Source organism: Pristiophorus japonicus, chromosome 4, assembly GCF_044704955.1.
Source record: "Pristiophorus japonicus isolate sPriJap1 chromosome 4, sPriJap1.hap1, whole genome shotgun sequence".
In the NCBI taxonomy this organism is placed as follows: domain Eukaryota; kingdom Metazoa; phylum Chordata; class Chondrichthyes; family Pristiophoridae; genus Pristiophorus; species Pristiophorus japonicus.
The window spans coordinates 315,068,823-315,088,119 of NC_091980.1; the positions used below are offsets into that span (position 1 = coordinate 315,068,823).

Below are 19,297 nucleotides of genomic sequence, written 5' to 3' on the forward strand. Positions count from 1 at the left end.
CCCAGGGTCACCCTAGCAGGGGCTGCTCTTTCCTCATTCCCTCTCTCGTCACTGGATCCTTCCATCTCAGTCTCCTCATCAAAGGGAGGAGCCGATGCCGCTACTGCGGCAACATAAGTCGGACAGAGGTCATAATCTGATCCCCCCACCTGCCGGTTTGTTCATACCGCTCTCTCCATTTCTTATTCTCAGCTTTTATTTCCTTAGTTTTTTCCACTAATTGTTCAGTTTTACTTTGTAACACACATAACTGATATACTAAAAGTATTCCGGCTTTCTTTGCCTTTTTCTGTTTCTGTTTCTCCCACCAATTCTTTTGCTCCTTGGGGACAGCCGAGGGATCCCACCCGTCTTTAATCATTTTGTCTATTAAGCCCTTCTGGTCGTCTGCATAGAACCTACTAAGAGACCCTCCCGGCCCCCCTTCAAGGTCTTTCCCCGACGCCATTATGTGATCCGACCTTCCTTTACTTCCTCTGTGAATGAGTCTCTTCACGCGGGTCTACTTCTATTCCGTTACTTATTTATCGCAATGGGATTATCCCTCAACTCTCACGCCAACTCATGCGTATCACACAAGTCACTCACAGGTTTTCGCCGTCATTTTGTCCTCTCGGTGTTCCCCTCGATCTTAATCCTTGGCCATCATGTGGGGCATTTGCTCTCTTAATTCTGGCTCAAGTTAGGCGACTGAGATAGTTTGTGACAACTGAAATGACGAGGACACTCGTTTCGCTTTCACACCACTTTTATCGTACTTATACTCTGCTTTATCTTAGTCTCTACTCACTGTGTCTGTTATTAACTCTCGCCGTGTCTCACTCTGTCCATTGGGTGTCCGGCGGCTTCAACTCTGCCGTCTCAGGCATTCCAATTTCCGGGATGTCGTAAAATCCGACCTTATCCCCATACACTCGAGTCTCAGTCGAGTCCGCCCACCGGTACACCCTGCTCGCAGCGCCAAAACTGTTGGGGTAAAACCCCGAGATAGAAATAAATCTACTCCGAGACCAAAATTAGAGTAGAGAACACACACAGTTTATTAATACAAGGTACCAGGGGAATTGTGTGTAGGTTCCTCAACTAGGCACAAACTCAACTTGGTGTTACACATACAGCATATTTAAAGTCGTAAACCGCAGAGGTCACATGTCACTACTTCCACATGACCCGATCATCTGACATTTCAAATGTCCCCATACAGTTTATGTTCAGCACCCTTCCTTATCTTCGGCCAGCATCTGGTGTGCGATTGACCTCTTCCCTCTAGCTGGCAGTTAGCTTCCATGTTGCTCAGCATCTTGTGACCTTTTCACAATTGCTTATCGCATCCTGTCATTCAGTACATGCTGGGTCGATTGTTTGGTTTTTCTCAAGCACAGCAATTTCGCACTAACCCTATTAATCCCTTCAGACACTTACTCAAAATGGATTGAACGTGCAATAATGTTTGTAAGCACGTCCACGGCCACCATTGAAAGTCTACGAGCCATGTTTGCCACGCACGGCTTGCCTGATGTCCTAGTCAGCGACAATGGGCCGTGCTTCACCAGTGCTGAATTCATGGAATTCATGACCCGCAACGGGATCAAACATGTCACATCTGCCCTGTTCAAGCCCGCATCCAACGGTCAGGCAGAACAGGCAGTTCAGACCATCAAGCAAAGCTTGAAACATGTGTCGGAAGGCTCCCTGCAGACTCGGTTGTCCCGAGTACTGCTCAGCTACCACACCAGACCCCACTCACTTACCGGGATTCCCCCAGCTGAGCTGCTCATGAAAAGGGCGCTTAAAACAAGGTTCTCTCTTGTCCACCCTGATTTCCATGATCACGTGGAGGGCAAGCGGCATCAACACAGTGTGTACCATGACTGCGCAAATTTGTCACGCGATATTGAGATCAATGATCCTGTGTTTGTGCTCAATTATTGACATGGTCCCAAATGGCTCGCTGGCACAGTCACAGCCAAAGATGGGAGCAGGGTGTTTCAGGTCAAAATGACCAATGGACAAACGCACAGAAAACATTTGGACCAAATCAAATTGCGGTTCACCAACAGCTATGACCAACCCGAAGAGGACCCCACCAACATTGACCTTCCAACACACACACAAGTGGCAACTGACATCACAGTTGACCACGAAACCGAAATCATCAGCCCCAGCAGCCCGGCAAGGCCAGCTGTCCAACAGCCCAGTGAAGAACTGACCAATCCACCCACACCAGCATTTGTACCGAGACTATCAACAAGGGAGCGCAAAGCCCCAGATCGTCTCACCTTGTAAACAAGTGTATTGTTGACTTCACAGGGGGAGTGATGTTATGTATTTAACCCCTTGTAACCTGCATCACACCTGTCCACCAGAGGGCCTACCTGTACCTGTTGGAGTCCCAAGGGATCCCAGCATCCCTTGGGAGCACAGTATATAAGCAGGCCGCCCACGAGGTACCTGCACTCTGGAATTGTAATAAAGGAGCTAAGGTCACACTTGCTCATTACACACAGTACTCAGTCTGACTATTTATTATGAGTGTAACCGTTTAATCTGCGAAGGTGCCAGGACAAGTTGATAAAGCTGTTAAAGCATACGAGAACCTTAGCTTCATTAATAGAGGCATGGAGTACAAAAGCAAGAAAGTTATGTTCAATCTTAGTTATGCTAAAGAGGACTCATTTGCAGGGTTATGGGGAGAAAGCTAGGATGGGGAATTAAATTGGACAAGGCTTTCAAAGAGCTAGCACAGACACGTGGCCGACTGGCCTCCTTCTTTGCTGTAAGATTCTATGATTCTAGCTTTATAAACCACAGGTTAAACCTCAGCTGGTGTATTGTGTTCAATTCTGGGCATCACACTTGAGGACCTTGGGCAGGGTGCAGAGGAGAATGGTACCAGCGATGAGGGACTTCAGCTCTGTGGAGAGACTGGAGAAGGTGGGATTGTTCTCCTTAAAGTAGAGAAGATTAAAGGGAGATTTGATAGAGGTGTTAAAAATTACGAGAGGTTTTAATAGGATAAAGACTGGCCGGGGGATCGGTAACACAGATTTAAGATAATTTTAAGGTAAAGGAACCACAGAGGAGCTTTACTCTGTATCTAGCCCGTGCTGTACCTGCCCTGGGAGTGTTTGATGGGACAGTGTAGAGGGAGCTTTACTCTGTATCTAACCCGTGCTGTACCTGCCCTGGGAATGTTTGATGGGACAGTGTAGAAGGAGTTTTACTCTGTATCTAACCCGTGCTGTACCTGCCCTGGGAATGTTTGATGGGACAGTGTAGAGGGAGCTTTACTCTGTATCTAACCCCCTGTACCTGTCCTGGGAGTGTTTGATGGGACAGTGTAGAGGGAGCTTTACTCTGTATCTAACCCCCTGTACCTACCCTGGGAGTGTTTGATGGGACAGTGTAGAGGGAGCTTTACTCTATATCTAACCCGTGCTGTATCTGCCCTGGGAGTGTTTGATGGGACAGTGTAGAGGGAGCTTTACTCTGTATCTAACCCCCTGTACCTGCCCTGGGAGTGTTTGATGGGACAGTGTAGAGGGAGCTTTACTCTGTATCTAACCCCCTGTACCTTCCCTGGGAGTGTTTGATGGGACAGTAGGTGTCTAAATTGGGAAATTGTGCCAATCCCGAGCACTGACATCCTTCTCCTGTAATCTCACTGTAATAACAGAAGAATGATCCGGCTAATTAATTAGCCAAGGAAAGCTGAGCCTCTGAGCTGCCCAGAAGTGTGTGTGTGATGTGTTGAGCCAGTCCGTGTGAATTAAACATTCGAGCAAAGAAGCTCAGTGTAATGTGTGTCGCCTGCAACATCCAATATCAAACCGAACGTTCCCACTCGAACCCGATCACTGCTGTCTGTGCATCTTACAGAAAAGAGTCCCCAGCATTAATAAATCAGCACAAACGCTGCAGCCAAGGGGTACAAACTCAATCTGAAAATGGGAACATTCTGCCCAGGGAGGCAGTGGAGGGGTTAGTGACACCCAATTCAAGAGGGAGCTGGACAGATTACTGGTGAATGAAGTGAGTGAGGTATAGAATGGGATTTTTATACTTTGGGACCGGTTATTCTTTTATAATTGTCTTTCTAGTCCATAAATTCGCATGTCCTCTCAATATTGTGAAGATGTAGCAGTAATAGTGGCACCGGGCTCCTGGGGATCGATCACTCAGCTCTGGTCCGTTTCAGCTCAGACCAGTTCAGCGATCACAGTAGTCTTCAGTGTCAAACCAGTCTCTCTTCTTTAACAAGGACACGCGGTATATGAAGCTGAGGTGATGCTGCAAGCGAGGATGTAGCCAGAGGAACCTTGTGAGGGGTGTGTCATTCTGTGACACGGTCGACAGGTCGAACCATGGGAATGGGCTGCGAAGAGATATTTTTAAAAAAAACAAGTGACTTTAGCAGCAGCAGTTAGAAATGTTCGAAAACACAAACAAGAAATGAACAAGCTGTTCTGCACTTTCACTTTGCTTTTCCCCACCTCTCCTAGAGGAACTGATTCTTGCTTGGGTTCTGGTTCAAGTATAAGAACATAAGAAATAGGAGCAGGAGTAGGCCTTTCGGCCCCTCGAGTCTGCTCCGCCATTCAATAAGATCATGGCTGATCTGATTATGGACTCAGCTCCACTTCCCTGCCTGCTCCCCATTGCCCTTTACTCCATTATCGCTCAAAAATCTGTCTATCTCCACCTTAAATATATTCAACGCCCCAGCCTCCACAGCTCTCTGGGGCAGAGAATTCCACAGATTTACAACACTCTGAAAGAAGAAATTCCTCCTCATCTCAGTTTTAAATGGGCGGCCCCTTATTCTGGGACTATGCCCCCTAGTTCTAGTCTCCCCCATCAGTGGAAACATCCTCTCTGCATCCACCTTGTCAAGCCCCCTCATAATCTTATACATTTCGATAAGATCACCTCTCATTGTTTTGAACTCCAATGAGTAGAGGCCCAACCTACTCAACCTTTCCTCATAAGTCAACCCCATCATCTCCGGAATCAATGTAGTGAACCTTCTCTGAACAGCCTCCAATGCAAGAATATCCTTCCTTCAAATACCCTGTATAGTCCACTCCCCATGTTTCCTCCTATGAGGAGAGATTGAGTAGATTGGGCCGATACTCTCTGGAGTTTAGGTGATTTCATTGAAACATATAAGATTCTGAAGGGGATTGACAGGGTAGATGCTGAGAGGATGTTTCCCCTGGGCTGTGGGAAGTCTAGAACCAGGGGGCACAATCTCAGGATAAGGGGTCGGCCATTTAAGACTGATATGAGGAGGAATTTCTTCACTCAGAGGATTGTGAATTTTTGGAATTCTCTGCCCCAGAGAGTTGTGGATGCTCTGTCGATGAATATATTCAAGGCTGAGATCAATAGATTTTTGGACTCCAGGGGAGTCAAGGGATTCGGAGATCAGGTGAGAAAGTGGAGTTGAGGACGAAGATCAGCCATGATCTTATTATTAAATGGTGGAGTAGGCTTGAGGAGCCGAATGGCCAACTCCTGCTGCTATTTCTTATGTTCTTATGTGTGAGTCCAGGGAGTTGTTGGCTATCCGGCCACATCATAGATGAGCCTGAGTTAGGTAATTCCAGCAGGAGTTACTGGGCAATGATTGGGAGCAGGAGCACTGACTGAGATTTCCCCCACTCCCGATCCCTGGGAGGCACAGGGCAACTGTAGCCTAATCCCCTGACTTAGAATAGCCAAAAGGTCAGGGAGTGAACGTGAGAGCCTTGGCGGTAAGCCAGTTAAAGCCTGAACCAGCTGGCCCAGCGTGGGAGCTGATGCCTTAGTCATTGGAATGGCTCTTGTTGCTGACGCTCGACCAGCTCCGTTGGGCGGGCCACATTGTCCGCATGCCCAACACGAGACTCCCAAAGAAAGCGCTCTACGCGGAACTTCGACACAGCAAATGAGCCCCAGGTGGGCAGAGAAAACGCTTCAAGGACACCCTCAAAGCCTCCTTGACGAAGTGTAACATCCCCACTGACACCTGGGAATCCCTGGCCCAAGACCGCCCAAAGTGGAGGAAGAGCATCCGGGAGGGCGCTGAGCACCTCGAGTCTCTTTGCTGAGAACAAGCAGGAGCCAAGCGTAGACAGCGGAAGGAGCGTGCGGCAAACCAGACTCCCCACCCACCCTTTCCCTCAACCGCTGTCTGCCCCACTTGTGACAGAGACTGTAGGTCCTGCACAGGACTCGTCAGTCACCTGAGAACTCACTTTTACAGTGGAAACAAGTCTTCCTCGACTCCGAGGGACTGTTTATGATGATGATGATGTTGCCGTTCTTTCCGCTGTCTCTAACCCTTCGCGAACCCTGGGCACCGGAGGGACTGGAGAGCCTGATCAACACCAGGAACAACAATTTGCTTCAATAAGTTTCCTTTAGTTTTACTTATTTGAAGTTTATAGTTCATGCTCCTTTAAAAAGGGCGCACTTTTATTGGCATCACGGAGACATGGCTCCAGGGTGACCACGACTGGGAACTCAACATCCAGGGGTATTCAACATTTAGGAAGAATAGGCAGAGAGGAAAAGGAGGTGGGGTGGCGTTGCTGGTTAAAGAGGAAATTAATGCAATAGTAAGGAGGGACATTAGCTTGGATGATGTGGAATCGGTATGGATGGAGCTGCAGAAATCCAAAGGGCAGTAAACGCGAGTGGGAGTTGTGTACAGACCACCAAACAGTAGTAGTGAGGTTGGGGACAGCATCAAACAAGAAATAAGGGATGTGTGCAATAAAGGTACAGAAGTTATCATGGGTGACTTTAATCTACATATTGATTGGGCTACCCAAACTGGTAGCAATGCGGTGGAGGAGGATTTCCTGGAGTGTATTAGGGATGGTTTTCTGGACCAATATGTCGAGGAACCAACTAGAGAGCTGGCCATCCTAGACTGGGTGATGTGTAATGAGAAGGGACTAATTAGCAATCTTGTTGTGCGCGACCCCTTGGGGAAGATTGACCATAATATGGTAGAATTCTTTATTAAGATGGAGAGTGACACAGTTAATTCGGAAACTAGGGTCCTGAACTTAAGGAAAGGTAACTTCGACGGTATGAGGCGTGAATTGGCTAGAATAGACTGGCAAATGATACTTAAAGGGTTGACGGTGGATAAGCAACAGCAAACATTTAAAGATCACATGGATGAACTTCAACAATTGTACATCCCTGTCTGGAGTAAAAATAAAACGGGGAAGGTGGCTCAACCGTGGCTAACAAGGGAAATTAAGGATAGTGTTAAAGCCAAGGAAGAGGCATATAATTTGGCTAGAAAAAGCAACAAACTTGAGTACTGGGAGAAATTTAGAATTCAACAAAGGAAGACTAAGGGTTTAATTAAGAGGAGGAAAATAGAGTACGAGAGGAAGCTTGCAGGGAACATAAAAACTGACTGCAAAAGCTTCTATAAATATGTGAAGAGAAAAAGATGAGTGAAGACAAACATAGGTCCCTTGCAGTCGGATTCAGGTGAATTTATAATGGGAAACAAAGAAATGGCAGACCAATTGAACAAATACTTTGGTTCTGTCTTCACGAAGGAAGACACAAATAACCTTCCGAATGTACTAGGGGACAGTGGGTCTAGTGAGAAGGAGGAACTGAAGGATATCCTTATTAGGCAGGAAATTGTGTTAGGGAAATTGATGGGATTCAAGGCCGATAAATCCCCAGGGCCTGATAGTCTGCATCCCAGAGTACTTAAGGATGTGGCCCTAGAAATAATGGATGCATTTGTGATCATTTTCCAACAGTCTATCGACTCTGGATCAGTTCCTATGGACTAGAGGGTAGCTAATATAACACCACTTTTAAAAAAAGGAGGGAGAGAGAAAACGGGTAATTATAGACCGGTTAGCCTGACATCAGTGGTGGGGAAAATGTTGGAATCATAGAAACATAGAAAATAGGTGCAGGAGTCGGCCATTCAGCACTTCGAGCCTGCACCACCATTCAATGAGTTCATGACTGAACATGCAACTTCAGTACTCCATTCCTGCTTTCTCGCCATACCCCTTGATCCCCCTAATAGTAAGGACTACATCTAACTCCTTTTTGAATATATTTAGTGAATTGGCCTCAACAACTTTCTGTGGTAGAGAATTCCACAGGTTCACCACTCTCTGGGTGAAGAAGTTTCTCCTCATCTCGGTCCGAAATGGCTTCCCCTTATCCTTATCATAGCGAGGGGATTTGAGTACAGGGGCAGGTTGGTGTTGCTATAGTTGTAGAGGGCCTTGGTGAGGCCACACCTGGTGTATTGTGTACAGTTTTGGTCTTCTAACTTGAGGAAGGACATTCTTGCTATTGAGGGAGTGCAGCGAAGGTTCACCAGACTGATTTCTGGAATGGCGGGACTGACCTATCAAGAAAGACTGGATCAACTGGGCTTGTATTCACTGGAGTTCAGAAGAATGAGAGGGGACCTCATAGAAACGTTTAAAATTCTGATGGGTTCAGACAGGTTAGATGCAGGAAGAATGTTCCCAATGTTGGGGAAGTCCAGAACCAGGGGTCACAGTCTAAGGATAAGGGGTAAGCCATTTAGGACCAAGATGAGGAGAAACTTCTTCACCCAGAGAGTGGTGAACCTGTGGAATTCTCTACCACAGAAAGTTGTTGAGGCCAATTCACTAAATATATTTAAAAAGACAGTTAGATGAAGTCCTTACTACTAGGGGGATCAAGGGGTATGGCGAGAAAGCAGGAATGGGGTACTGAAGTTGCATGTTCAGCCATGAACTCATTGAATGGCGGTGCAGGCTAGAAGGGCCGAATGGCCTACTCCTGCACCTATTTTCTATGTTTCTATGTAATCAAACCCTTTGTCCTCCTCTGCTGAGTTCTAAATTTCTCCCAGTCCCCGGGTTCGCTGCTATTTCAGGCCAATTTGTATGCCACTTCCTTGGCTTTAATACTATCCCTGATTTCCCTTGATAGCCACGGTTGAGCCACCTTCCCTTTTTTATTTTTACGTCAGACAGGGTTGTATAATTGTTGTAGTTCATCCATGCGGTTTCTAAATGTCTGCCATTGCCCATCCACAGTCAACCCCTTAAGTATCATTCGCCAATCTATCCTAGACAATTCACGCCTCATACCTTCAAAGTTACCCTTCTTTAAGTTCTGGACCATGGTCTCTGAATTAACTGTTTCATTCTCCATCCTAATGTAGAATTCCACCATATTATGGTCACTCTTCCCCAAGGGGCCTCGCACAACGAGATTGCTAATTAATCCTCTCTCATTACACAACACCCAGTCTAAGATGGCCTCCCCCCCTCGTTGGTTCCTCGACATATTGGTCTAGAAAACCATCCCTTATGCAGTCCAGGTAATCCTCCTCCACCGTATTGCTTCCAGTTTGGTTAGCCCAATCTATATTCATATTAAAGTCACCCATGATAACTGCTGCACCTTTATTGCATGCACCCCTAATTTCCTGTTTGATGCCCTCCCCAACATCACTACTACTGTTTGGAGGTCTGTACACAACTCCCACTAGCGTTTTTTGCTCTTTGGTGTTCTGCAGCTCTACCCATATAGATTCCACATCATCCAAGCTAATGTCCTTCCTAACTATTGCATTAGTCTCCTCTTTAACCAGCAATGCTACTCCACCTCCTTTTCCTTTTATTCTATCCTTCCTGAATGTTGAATACCCTTGGATGTTGAGTTCCCAGCCCTGATCATCCTGGAGCCACGTCTCTGTAATCCCAATCACATCATATCTGTTAACATCTATTTGCACAGTTAATTCATCCACCTTATTACGGCTATCAATCATTAAGGATGAAATAGCAGCGCATTTGGAAAGCAGTGACATGATCGGACCAAGTCAGCATGGATTTATGAAAGGGAAATCATGCTTGACGAATCTTCTGGAATTTTTTGAAGATGTAACTAGCAGAGTGGACAAGGGAGAACCAGTGGATGTGGTGTATTTGGACTTTCAAAAGGCTTTTGACAAGGTCCCGCACAAGAGATTGGTGTGCAAAATCAAAGCGCATGGTATTGGGGGTAATGTACTGACGTGGATAGAGAACTGGTTGGCAGACAGGAAGCAGAGAGTCGGGATGAATGGGTCCTTTTCAGAATGGCAGGCAGTGACTAGTGGAGTGCCGCAGGGCTCAGTGCTGGAACCCCAGCTCTTTACAATATACATTAACGATTTAGATGAAGTAATTGAGTGTAATATCTCCAAGTTTGCGGATGACACTAAACTGGGTGGCGGTGTGAGCTGTGAGGAGGACGCTAAGAGGCTGCAGGGTGACTTGGACAGGTTAGGTGAGTGGGCAAATGCATGGCAGATGCAGTATATTGTGGATAAATGTGAAGTTATCCATTTTGGGGGCAAAAACACGAAGGCAGAATATTATCTGAATGGTGGCAGATTAGGAAAAGGGGAGGTGCAACGAGACTTGGATGTCATGGTTCATCAGTCACTGAAAGTGGGCATGCAGGTACAGCAGGCGGTGAAGAAGGCAAATGGTATGTTGGCCTTCATAGCTAGGGGATTTGAGTATAGGAGCAGGGAGGTCTTACTGCAGTTGTACAGGGCCTTAGTGAGGCCTCACCTAGAATATTGTGTTCAGTTTTGGTCTCCTAATCTGAGGAAGGACGTTCTTGCTATTGAGGGAGTGCAGCGAAGGTTCATCAGACTGATTCCAGGGATTGTTGGACTGACATATGAGGAGAGACTGGATCAACTGGGTCTTAATTCACTGGAGTTTAGAAGGATGAGAGGGGATCTCATAGAAACGTATAAGATTCTGACGGGATTGGACAAGTTAGATGTGGGAAGAATGTTCCCGATGTTGGGGGAAGTCCAGAACCAGGGGACATAGTCTTAGGATAAGGGGTAGGCCATTTAGGACTGAGATGAGGAGATACTTCTTCACTCAGAGAGTTGTTAACCTGTGGAATTCCCTGCCGCAGAGAGTTGTTGATGCCAATTCATTGGATATATTTAAGAGGGAGTTAGATATGGCCCTTACGGCTAAGGGGATCAAGGGGTATGGAGAGAAAGCAGGAAAGGGGTACTGAGGGAATGATCAGCCATGATCTTATTGAATGGCGGTGCAGGCTCGAAGGGCCGAATGGCCTGCTCCTGCACCTATTTTCTATGTTTCTGTGTTACCTCTCACCCTCCTTTCACTGGAGAACCATCAGCTCCCTTTTGAACTTGCTGACACTATCTGGCATGACTGACATTCAGCGCCCTGTAGAGTAGATCTTGCCCTTTGTGCCACAGTGTAAAGCGGGTGATAGCGAGTCGGCAGTCCGCTTTACATCTCTCCCTATCACCTGTTTGGCACAAATTTAAAACCTATCCCTCTAAATTCAAACCGGCCTTGGCTACCAGGCTAGGTGGGCCAAATAGCCTGGACTATTGTCCCACACTCATGCCCGTTCACTGTCCCTCTCCTCAGCTCAAGTCCGTGGCTCCTGGTTACAATTTATTGGGGCTCAGTTTATAGTGTCAGCTGTGGCTCAGTGGGTCGCACTCTCGCCTGAGTCCCACTCCAGACACTTGAGCACAAAAAAAATTAGGCTGACACTTCAGTGCAGTGCTGAGTGAGTGCTGCACTGTCGGAGGTGCTGTCATTCGGATGAGATGTTAAACTGAGGTAAAGGCCTGCTCTAAGGTGAAGGTTAAATATCCCATGGCATTATTTCAAAGAAGAGCAGGGGAGTTCTCACCAGTGTCCTGGGGCCAATATTTATCCCTCAACCAACATCATTAAAACAGATGATCTGGTCATTATCACATTGCTGTTTGTGGGAGCTTGCTGTGCGCAAATTGGCTGCCGCGTTTCCACCATTACAACAGTGACTACACTCCAAAAGTACTTCATTGGCTGTAAAGCACTTTGGGGTGTCCTGAGGTCGCGAAAGGTGCTATATAAATGCAAGTTCTTTCTTTCTTTATCTGTTCCCCTTGCATCTTGAAACCCTAAATGTGATCTAGCATAAGCTGCCTGTTGCTTGTTGACCAGTGACAGATACCACCCTTTACTCTGTGGCTTTACACCCTGGCACAAAGGTCAAGATCTACTCCACAGGGTGCTGACAGACCTGCTGGCTGTTTCCAGCACCTTCGACCTCATCCAGGTTCTGCTATTCTGTTCTAAACAGTGCAACTCTCCTTGCATTATTACACTACATGGGGTACTGTGCACAGGTCTGCTCTCCATATGACAAATAGGGTATAGGTGCAAAAAAAGATTTACAAGGATGATCCGAGAACTGGGAGGTTATACCTATCAGGAAAGGCTGGACTGGCTGGGTCTCTTTTCTCTAGAAAAGAGACGGCTGATCGAGGTCTTTAAAATTATGAAGGGTTTGATCGGGTGATGTAGCAAAGGTGTTTCTACCTATGGGGGAGTTCAAAACTAGGGGCCATAAATATAAGACAGTCACTAATAAATCCAACGGAAATTGAGGAGAAACTTCTTTATCCAGGGAGTGGTGAGAATGTGGAACTCGCTGTCACAGGGGGTGGTTGAGGCCAACAGCATAGATGCATTGAAGGGGAAGCTGGATACAGTTTCTGTGGCTTAAGTAATTAAAAAAATAATATAATCGTTCACAGGATGTGGCGTCGCCTGCAAAACCAGATTTATTGCCCGAAGTGATTATCTGCACAAACATTTTTGTGTCTTCCTGCGCAAGCGCGCTGTGTACACCGTGCCCTTTTAGCGTATCCGGGCTCGATCTGGTCGTACATGCACAGTACAGTATATGACTGAGCCACGTTGTTGAGCTTGGAGCTGTCGCTCAAGCCCAAGCCTGCTACTGGGGCTTTTGGGTTATCTTTCAAAAATCAATGACTATACTAAAGGAGCGTCCAGGACTGTAAAGAGGTCTGGAGCCGAGTGATCCTGCTGGGGCCAAACTGAACATCGGTGAGCAGGTTATTGGTGAGTAAGTGCCGCTTGATAGCACTGTCGACAACACCTTCCATCACTTTGCTGATGATTGAGAGTAGACTGATGGGGCGGTAATTGGCCGGATTGGATGGGTCCTGCTTTTTGTGGACAGGACATACCTGGGCAGTTTTCCACATTGTCGGGTAGATGCCAGTGTTGTAGCTGTCCTGGAACAGCTTGGCTAGAGGCACGGCTAGTTCTGGAGCACAAGTCTTCAGCACAACAGCCAGGATGTTGTCAGGGCCCAGAGCCTTTGCTGTATCCAGTGTGCTCAGCTGTTTCTTGATATCACGTGGAGTGAATCGAATTGGCTGAAGACTGGCTTCTGTGATGGTGGGGACCTCAGGAGGAGGCCGAAATGGATCATCCACTCGGCACTTCTGGCTGAAGATGGTGGCAAACACTTCAGCCTTGTCTTTTGCACTCGCGTGTTGGACTCCATCATCATTGAGGATGGGGATATTCATGGATCCTCCTCCTCCTGTTAGTTGTTTAATTGTCCATCACTATTCATGACTCTATCTATGGCATGCTGCTTCCGCTGTTTACCAATCCTGTGTTGTAGCAGCACTAGGGTGTTACCTTATTCTCAGGTACACCTGGTGCTGCTCCTGGAATGCTCTTCTACACTCATAGAATCATTACAGTGCAGAAGGAGGCCATTCAGCCCGTCGAGCCTGTGCCGGCTCCCTGCAAAAGCACTTCAGCCAGTCCTACTCCCGCGCCCTTTCCCCGTAGCCCTGCAATTTCTTTTCCTTCAGGCACTTATCCAATTCCCTTTTGAAAGCCACAATTGAGTCTGCTTCCATCACCCTTTCAGGCCGTGCATTCCAGATCCTAACCATTCGCTCACTCCTCATTGAACCAGGGTTGGTCCCCCGGCTTGATGGTAATGGTAGAGTGAGGGATATACCGGGCCATGAGGTACAGATTGTGGTGGTACACAATTCTGCTGCTGCTGATGGCCCACAGCGCCTCATGGATGCCCCGTTTTGAGCTGCTAGATCTGTTCTGAATCTACAACACAGCACGTGGATGGTGTGCTCAGTGTGACGGACTGTGCGATGGTCACTCCAACCAAACTGTCATGGACAGGTGCATCTGCGACAGGTAGATTGGTGAGGACGAGGCCAAGTAGGTTTTTCCCTCGTGTTGGTTCTCTCATCACCTGCCGCAGATCCAGTCTGGCAACTATGTCCTTCAGGACTTGGTCAGTCGTGGTACTGCTGAGCCACTCGTGGTGATGAACACTGAAGTCCCCCACCTTCTGTACTCCTGCTGCCCACCTTGCTTCTTTCAAGTGGTGTTCAACATGGAAGAGTACTGAGGGAAGGTGGTATGAGGTCATCAGCAGGGGGTTTCCTTGCCCATGTTTGTCCTGAAGCCATGAGACTTCATGGGGTCCAGAGTCAATGTTGGGGACTCCCAGGGCCACTCCCTCTCGACTGTACACCACTGTGCCGCCACACCTGGTTGGTGTGTCCTGGCGGTGGGACAGGCCATACCATGGGATGGTCTGGGATGTTGGCTGATAGGTATGATTCTCTAAGTACATAAGAACATTAAGAAATAGGAGCAGTAGGCCTTATGGCCCCTCGAGCCTGCTCTGCCATTAAATGAGTATGATTAAGTCAGGTTCTTGCTTGACGAGTCTGTGGGACAGCTCTCCCAATTTTGGCACAAGTCCCCAGATGATAGAGAACTATGCAGGGCCGACTGCACTGGCTGTGCCTTTGTCTTGTCCGAATCTGATGCCTTGGTCGATGCTGGGTGGTCCGTCTGGTTTTATTCTTATTATGCTTTGTCATAGCAGTTTGATACAACTGAGTGGTTGCTAGGCTATTTCAGAAGGACGGGGCCACTGGAGGGAGCAGCGTGCGACGGCCCAGCCCGGAAATTGGCGTGGTCCCGGCCTGCAAGACCATCAGCAAACCAGGGCCATTGGAGGGAGCAACGTGTGACGGCATACCACTGCAGGGAGCAGCGCGTGCTGCTGCAGGAGGGCGACGGCTACAAAGCCAGGTCGCTGATTGCAGTGCGGGCAGGCACAGCAGGAAGGGCAAAGGAGCGGCAAGAGTCCATAGAGGGAAGTGACCGGGGCCCAGGAGAGGCGTGAGCCTGGGGCCCAGAAGAGGCGTGGGCCCTGGGGCGGCACGGGCCCAGCCCACACTGCGATGTGTGCGCGCTGGGTCTGTGCAGCAGAGCTGGTCTCCAGTTAGTCTTGGGTAATCCTTGCCACTGGACCAAGACCTAACTCTGTCAAGCCCGTGTGGTGGCTGGTGTGCAACGGCCACCATGCGTTAAAAAAACCCACGCACAGGCATCTTCCACCCTTCAACATGTAGTTCAGGATCTGGAATATTAGGTCCTTCATTGAAACACCTGTGAACTCATCCCTTTTTGGCGTGGAAGCAAGTCATCCTCGCTTCAAGGGACTGCCTATGATGATGATGATGATGATGATTTCAGAGGGCAGTTAAAAGTCAACCAGATTGCTGTGGATCTGGAGTCACATATAGGCCAGACCGGGTAAAGAATGCAAATTTCTATCCCTAAAGGATATTAGTGAACCATTTTTGTTTTTACGACAATCTGATAGCTTCATGGTTACTTTTACTGGCACCAGCTTTTTATTCCAAATATATTTAATTAATTGAATTCAAATTCACAACCTGCTGTGGTGGGATTTGAACTCACCTCACGACTAATGATCATTAGCCTAGGTCTCTGGATTACTAGTCCAGTAACATAACCACTATGCTGCCATACCCCTAATCACATGTAATTACAGGCATTCCGTTTTGCCAATTGATCAACATACCTCTTATATGATAGTGATTGCGCACATGTTGCATTGACAAAGCTTTCGCACGCAAACAAAGTTGGTTCTCCCAATGCTTCCACGCCTTCTGTGGGACTGAATAATACTTCATTGAGCAAGTTCACCGTGCTTTTATGTGGCACTTTCAGGAAGTAGCAGACATTTAGAATAGAATATATAACTTCTTCAAACCATTTATGGTTCACACACACATTACCTGCAAGAATCAGAGATAAATTCAGAATAAACCCAACAACTGAGATTCGAAAAAAATCAAACAAGGTGAGGTTAGAGAGGGTTACTCAGCTATTCGGAAAGCAGTTGATAAGGTTCCACATGTGGGGCTTTTAAAGTAAGGCTTCATCTCCCTGTGAACCTTCTCCCTTTTCTCCTCTCCCGCAGTCAATAACTCATGCTGCACCTCACCTACGTGGCCATTCTCCATGCATGAGCCTAGACAGTGTCAATAAGCTATTTGGCATTACAGCCAAACGCAATGCGGTCCACACCAGATGGCCACACGTTTGAGATCACTGGATAACAAAGAAAAGCAATAACCCTGGCTAATTTGCACCCTTTTTAACTCAGGGCTGCTGGGGCCAATGCTATGCTCAACCACTGCCCTGGCTGAGCTCACAAACCACTCATCAAACCCAGTACCTGTCGTTTTGTACGGCTGAGTTGGTAAACTCCTGGAGAAGATAAAGTGTATGTCCTGGGATTTGGCAGCAAAGGGGTCAGTCTGGGATTTAGTAGCAAGGGGTCAGTCTGGGATTTGGCAGCAAGGGGTCAGTCTGGGATTTGGCAGCCAGGGGTCGGCCTGAGATTTGGCAGCAAGGGGTCATTCTGGGATTTAGTAGCAAGGGGTCAGTCTGGGATTTAGTAGCAAGGGGTCAGTCTGGGATTTGGCAGCAAGGGGTCGGCCTGAGATTTGGCAGCAAGGGGTCATTCTGGGATTTAGTAGCAAGGGGTCAGTCTGGGATTTAGTAGCAAGGGGTCAGTCTGGGATTTAGTAGCAAGGGGTAATTCTGGGATTTAGTAGCAAGGGGTCAGTCTGGAATTTAGTAGCAAGGGGTCAGTCTGGGATTTAGTAGCAAGGGGTCAGTCTGGGATTTAGTAGCAAGGGTTAATTCTGGGATTTAGTAGCAAGGGGTCAGTCTGGGATTTAGTAGCAAGGGGTCAGTCTGGGATTTGGCAGCAAGGGGTCAGCCTGAGATCTGGCAGCAAGGGGTCAGTCTGGGATTTGGCAGCAAGGGGTCAGCCTGGGATTTAGTAGCAAGGGGTCAGTCTGGGATTTAGTAGCAAGGGGTAATTCTGGGATTTAGTAGCAAGGGGTCAGTCTGGGATTTAGTAGCAAGGGGTCAGTCTGTGATTTAGTAGCAAGGGGTAATTCTGGGATTTGGCAGCAAGGGGTCAGCCTGAGATCTGGCAGCAAGGGGTCATTCTGGGATTTAGTAGCAAGGGGTCAGTCTGGGATTTGGCAGCAAGGGCTCAGTCTAGGATTTGGCAGCAAGGAGTTAGCCTGGGATTTAGTAGCAAGGGGTCAGCCTGGGATTTGGCAGCACAGGGTCATTCTGGGATTTAGTAGCAAGGGGTCAGCCTGGGATTTGGCAGCAAGGGGTCAGTCTGGGATTTAGTAGCAAGGGGTCAGTCTGGGATTTAGTAGCAAGGGGTCAGTCTGGGATTTAGTAGCAAGGGGTCAGTCTGGGATTTAGTAGCAAGGGGTCAGTCTGGGATGAAGGTAAAACTTATATTGAGTGTTTCTTTTAAAACAGGGAGACTGTATGGGTAGCAGTGTCAACCATTCTCTATCTGCAAAGTACAGTGCCTCCGCTAAGGTTGTGTAATGTAAGCACCAGGTTTGTATGTTTATTTTTGTTCACAACGAAAAGAGTTGTAGAGCTGTTGCATTGTGAGCGGCTTAGCCAGTCACATGATGTTCACAAGACTCAATAAAACCCCAGTCAGTTGGGTTCAGGGGGATCCACGACGGGGCAGGTGGTTGTGAGCTTGGTGGATGAACTGGTAATGTGTCGTGTGATTGTTATACCTTTTGCTAATAAACCAACTCGTTCGTAATAGTAATGTGGTGCTATGAATTCTTAAGCAAAGAATCCATGAAGCAAATACACTACAGTTGGGCAGACAACCCTACACAGACTTAACCTCATGCAAAGTCCTACTGCCCCGATCCCAACTCGCACCAAGTCCCGTTCACCCATTACTCCCTGTGCTCGCTGATCTGCATTGGCTCCCAATCTGGCAATGCCTTAATTTTAAAATTCTCATCCTTGTGTTCAAACCCCTTCATGTCCTCTCCCCTCCCTATCTCTGGAACGTCCTCCAGCCCCACAACCAACGTTACCTCTACTTTGAGTGGCCATGCAGCTGATTGTTGGTACCCTGCAGTCCAGGGCCGGCTTGTACAATGTTTAATTTCGTGCATGCAACTTTGAATGGACCATGCAGACTGTTAAAGGGACCGACCGTGCACCCAAATTTAAAATGACAATCCTTCGAAATCTCCGCGCTCCTCTAATTCTGGCCTCTTGCGCATCCCTGATTTTAATCGCTCCACCATTGGTGGCCGTGCCTTCAGTTGCCTGGGCCGAAGCTCTGGAATTCCTTCCCTAAATCTCTCCACTCTCTACCTCTCTCTCCTCCTTTAAGACGCTCCTTAAATCTTGCCTCTTCGACTAAGCTTTTGTTCATCTGCCCTAATATCTTCTTATGCAACTCGGTGTCAATTTTTGGCTGATAACGCTCCTGTGAAGTACCTTGGGACGTTTTTACTACGTTAAAGGTGCTATATAAATGCAAGTTGCTGTTGCTGTACCCAGGATCTCTGCCTGTGCTGTTCCTGAGGCTAAACTATGTGGCACTTTGATTTCTTTCGCCCCTCTTTGCCCGTTGAAAATTGCTAGCTTCTGGTCTGCAGTTCTCGAACAGCACAGCCCATGAGGCATTCGATATGTAAGGGAAACACAGGCCAATTCTTGCCACTCTGTGGTACAGCGCTATGGAGTTGGGACTTTTCACCACACCTCCGCGTGCGCAGAGCACTGAGGAACTTCCACATTACTTACCACTCTCTTTAAATGGCGACGACACTTCGATAACCTCCTGATCCAGCAGGGCTCCAAGAGCGTTTTTGTGGCTCTCCCAAAGTTTCACCCAGGGATCTCCGCAGTGGGAATACTGCGGCCTCACTATAGTGCTGTGCGCCAGAAGATGCTTGAGTCTGAGAAAAAAAGAGACCAATAACAATCTCCATCTTTAAGTAAGCACCAAATCCTACACAAAGGAGAGATTTAATAGAGAAGTTCAAAATCAACAAGGGTTTTGATGGAGTAAATGGGGAAATCTGTTTCCAGTGACAGGAGGGTCAGTCACCAGAGGATTCAGATTTAAGATAATTGGTAAAAGAACCAGAGGGGGGAGATGAGGAGAATATTTTTTTACGCAGCGAGTGGTTATGATCGGAAACGCGCTGCCTGAAAGGGCGGTGAAGCAGATT

The 19,297-nt window shown here is 47.5% G+C and overlaps 1 protein-coding gene across 2 annotated transcripts in view; it reads right to left on the reverse strand.

The window, feature by feature from the left end:
* Window positions 1-1,043: 1,043 nt before the first annotated feature.
* Window positions 1,044-19,297, reverse strand: part of noxred1 (NADP-dependent oxidoreductase domain containing 1) — a 49,878-nt gene continuing 31,624 nt past the window's right edge. Inside the window, exons 4-6 of one of the 2 annotated variants that reach the window (XM_070879719.1) lie at window positions 18,867-19,021; window positions 15,781-15,876; window positions 1,044-4,375 (exon numbers count right to left, since the gene is read on the reverse strand). In XM_070879719.1, the coding sequence (XP_070735820.1) occupies window positions 4,254-4,375; window positions 15,781-15,876; window positions 18,867-19,021 (373 nt within the window). In that variant the 3' untranslated portion in view covers window positions 1,044-4,253. Of the gene's footprint in view, window positions 4,376-15,780; window positions 15,998-18,866; window positions 19,022-19,297 lie in introns of both variants that reach the window. The other variant, XM_070879718.1, reaches the window with a different exon arrangement.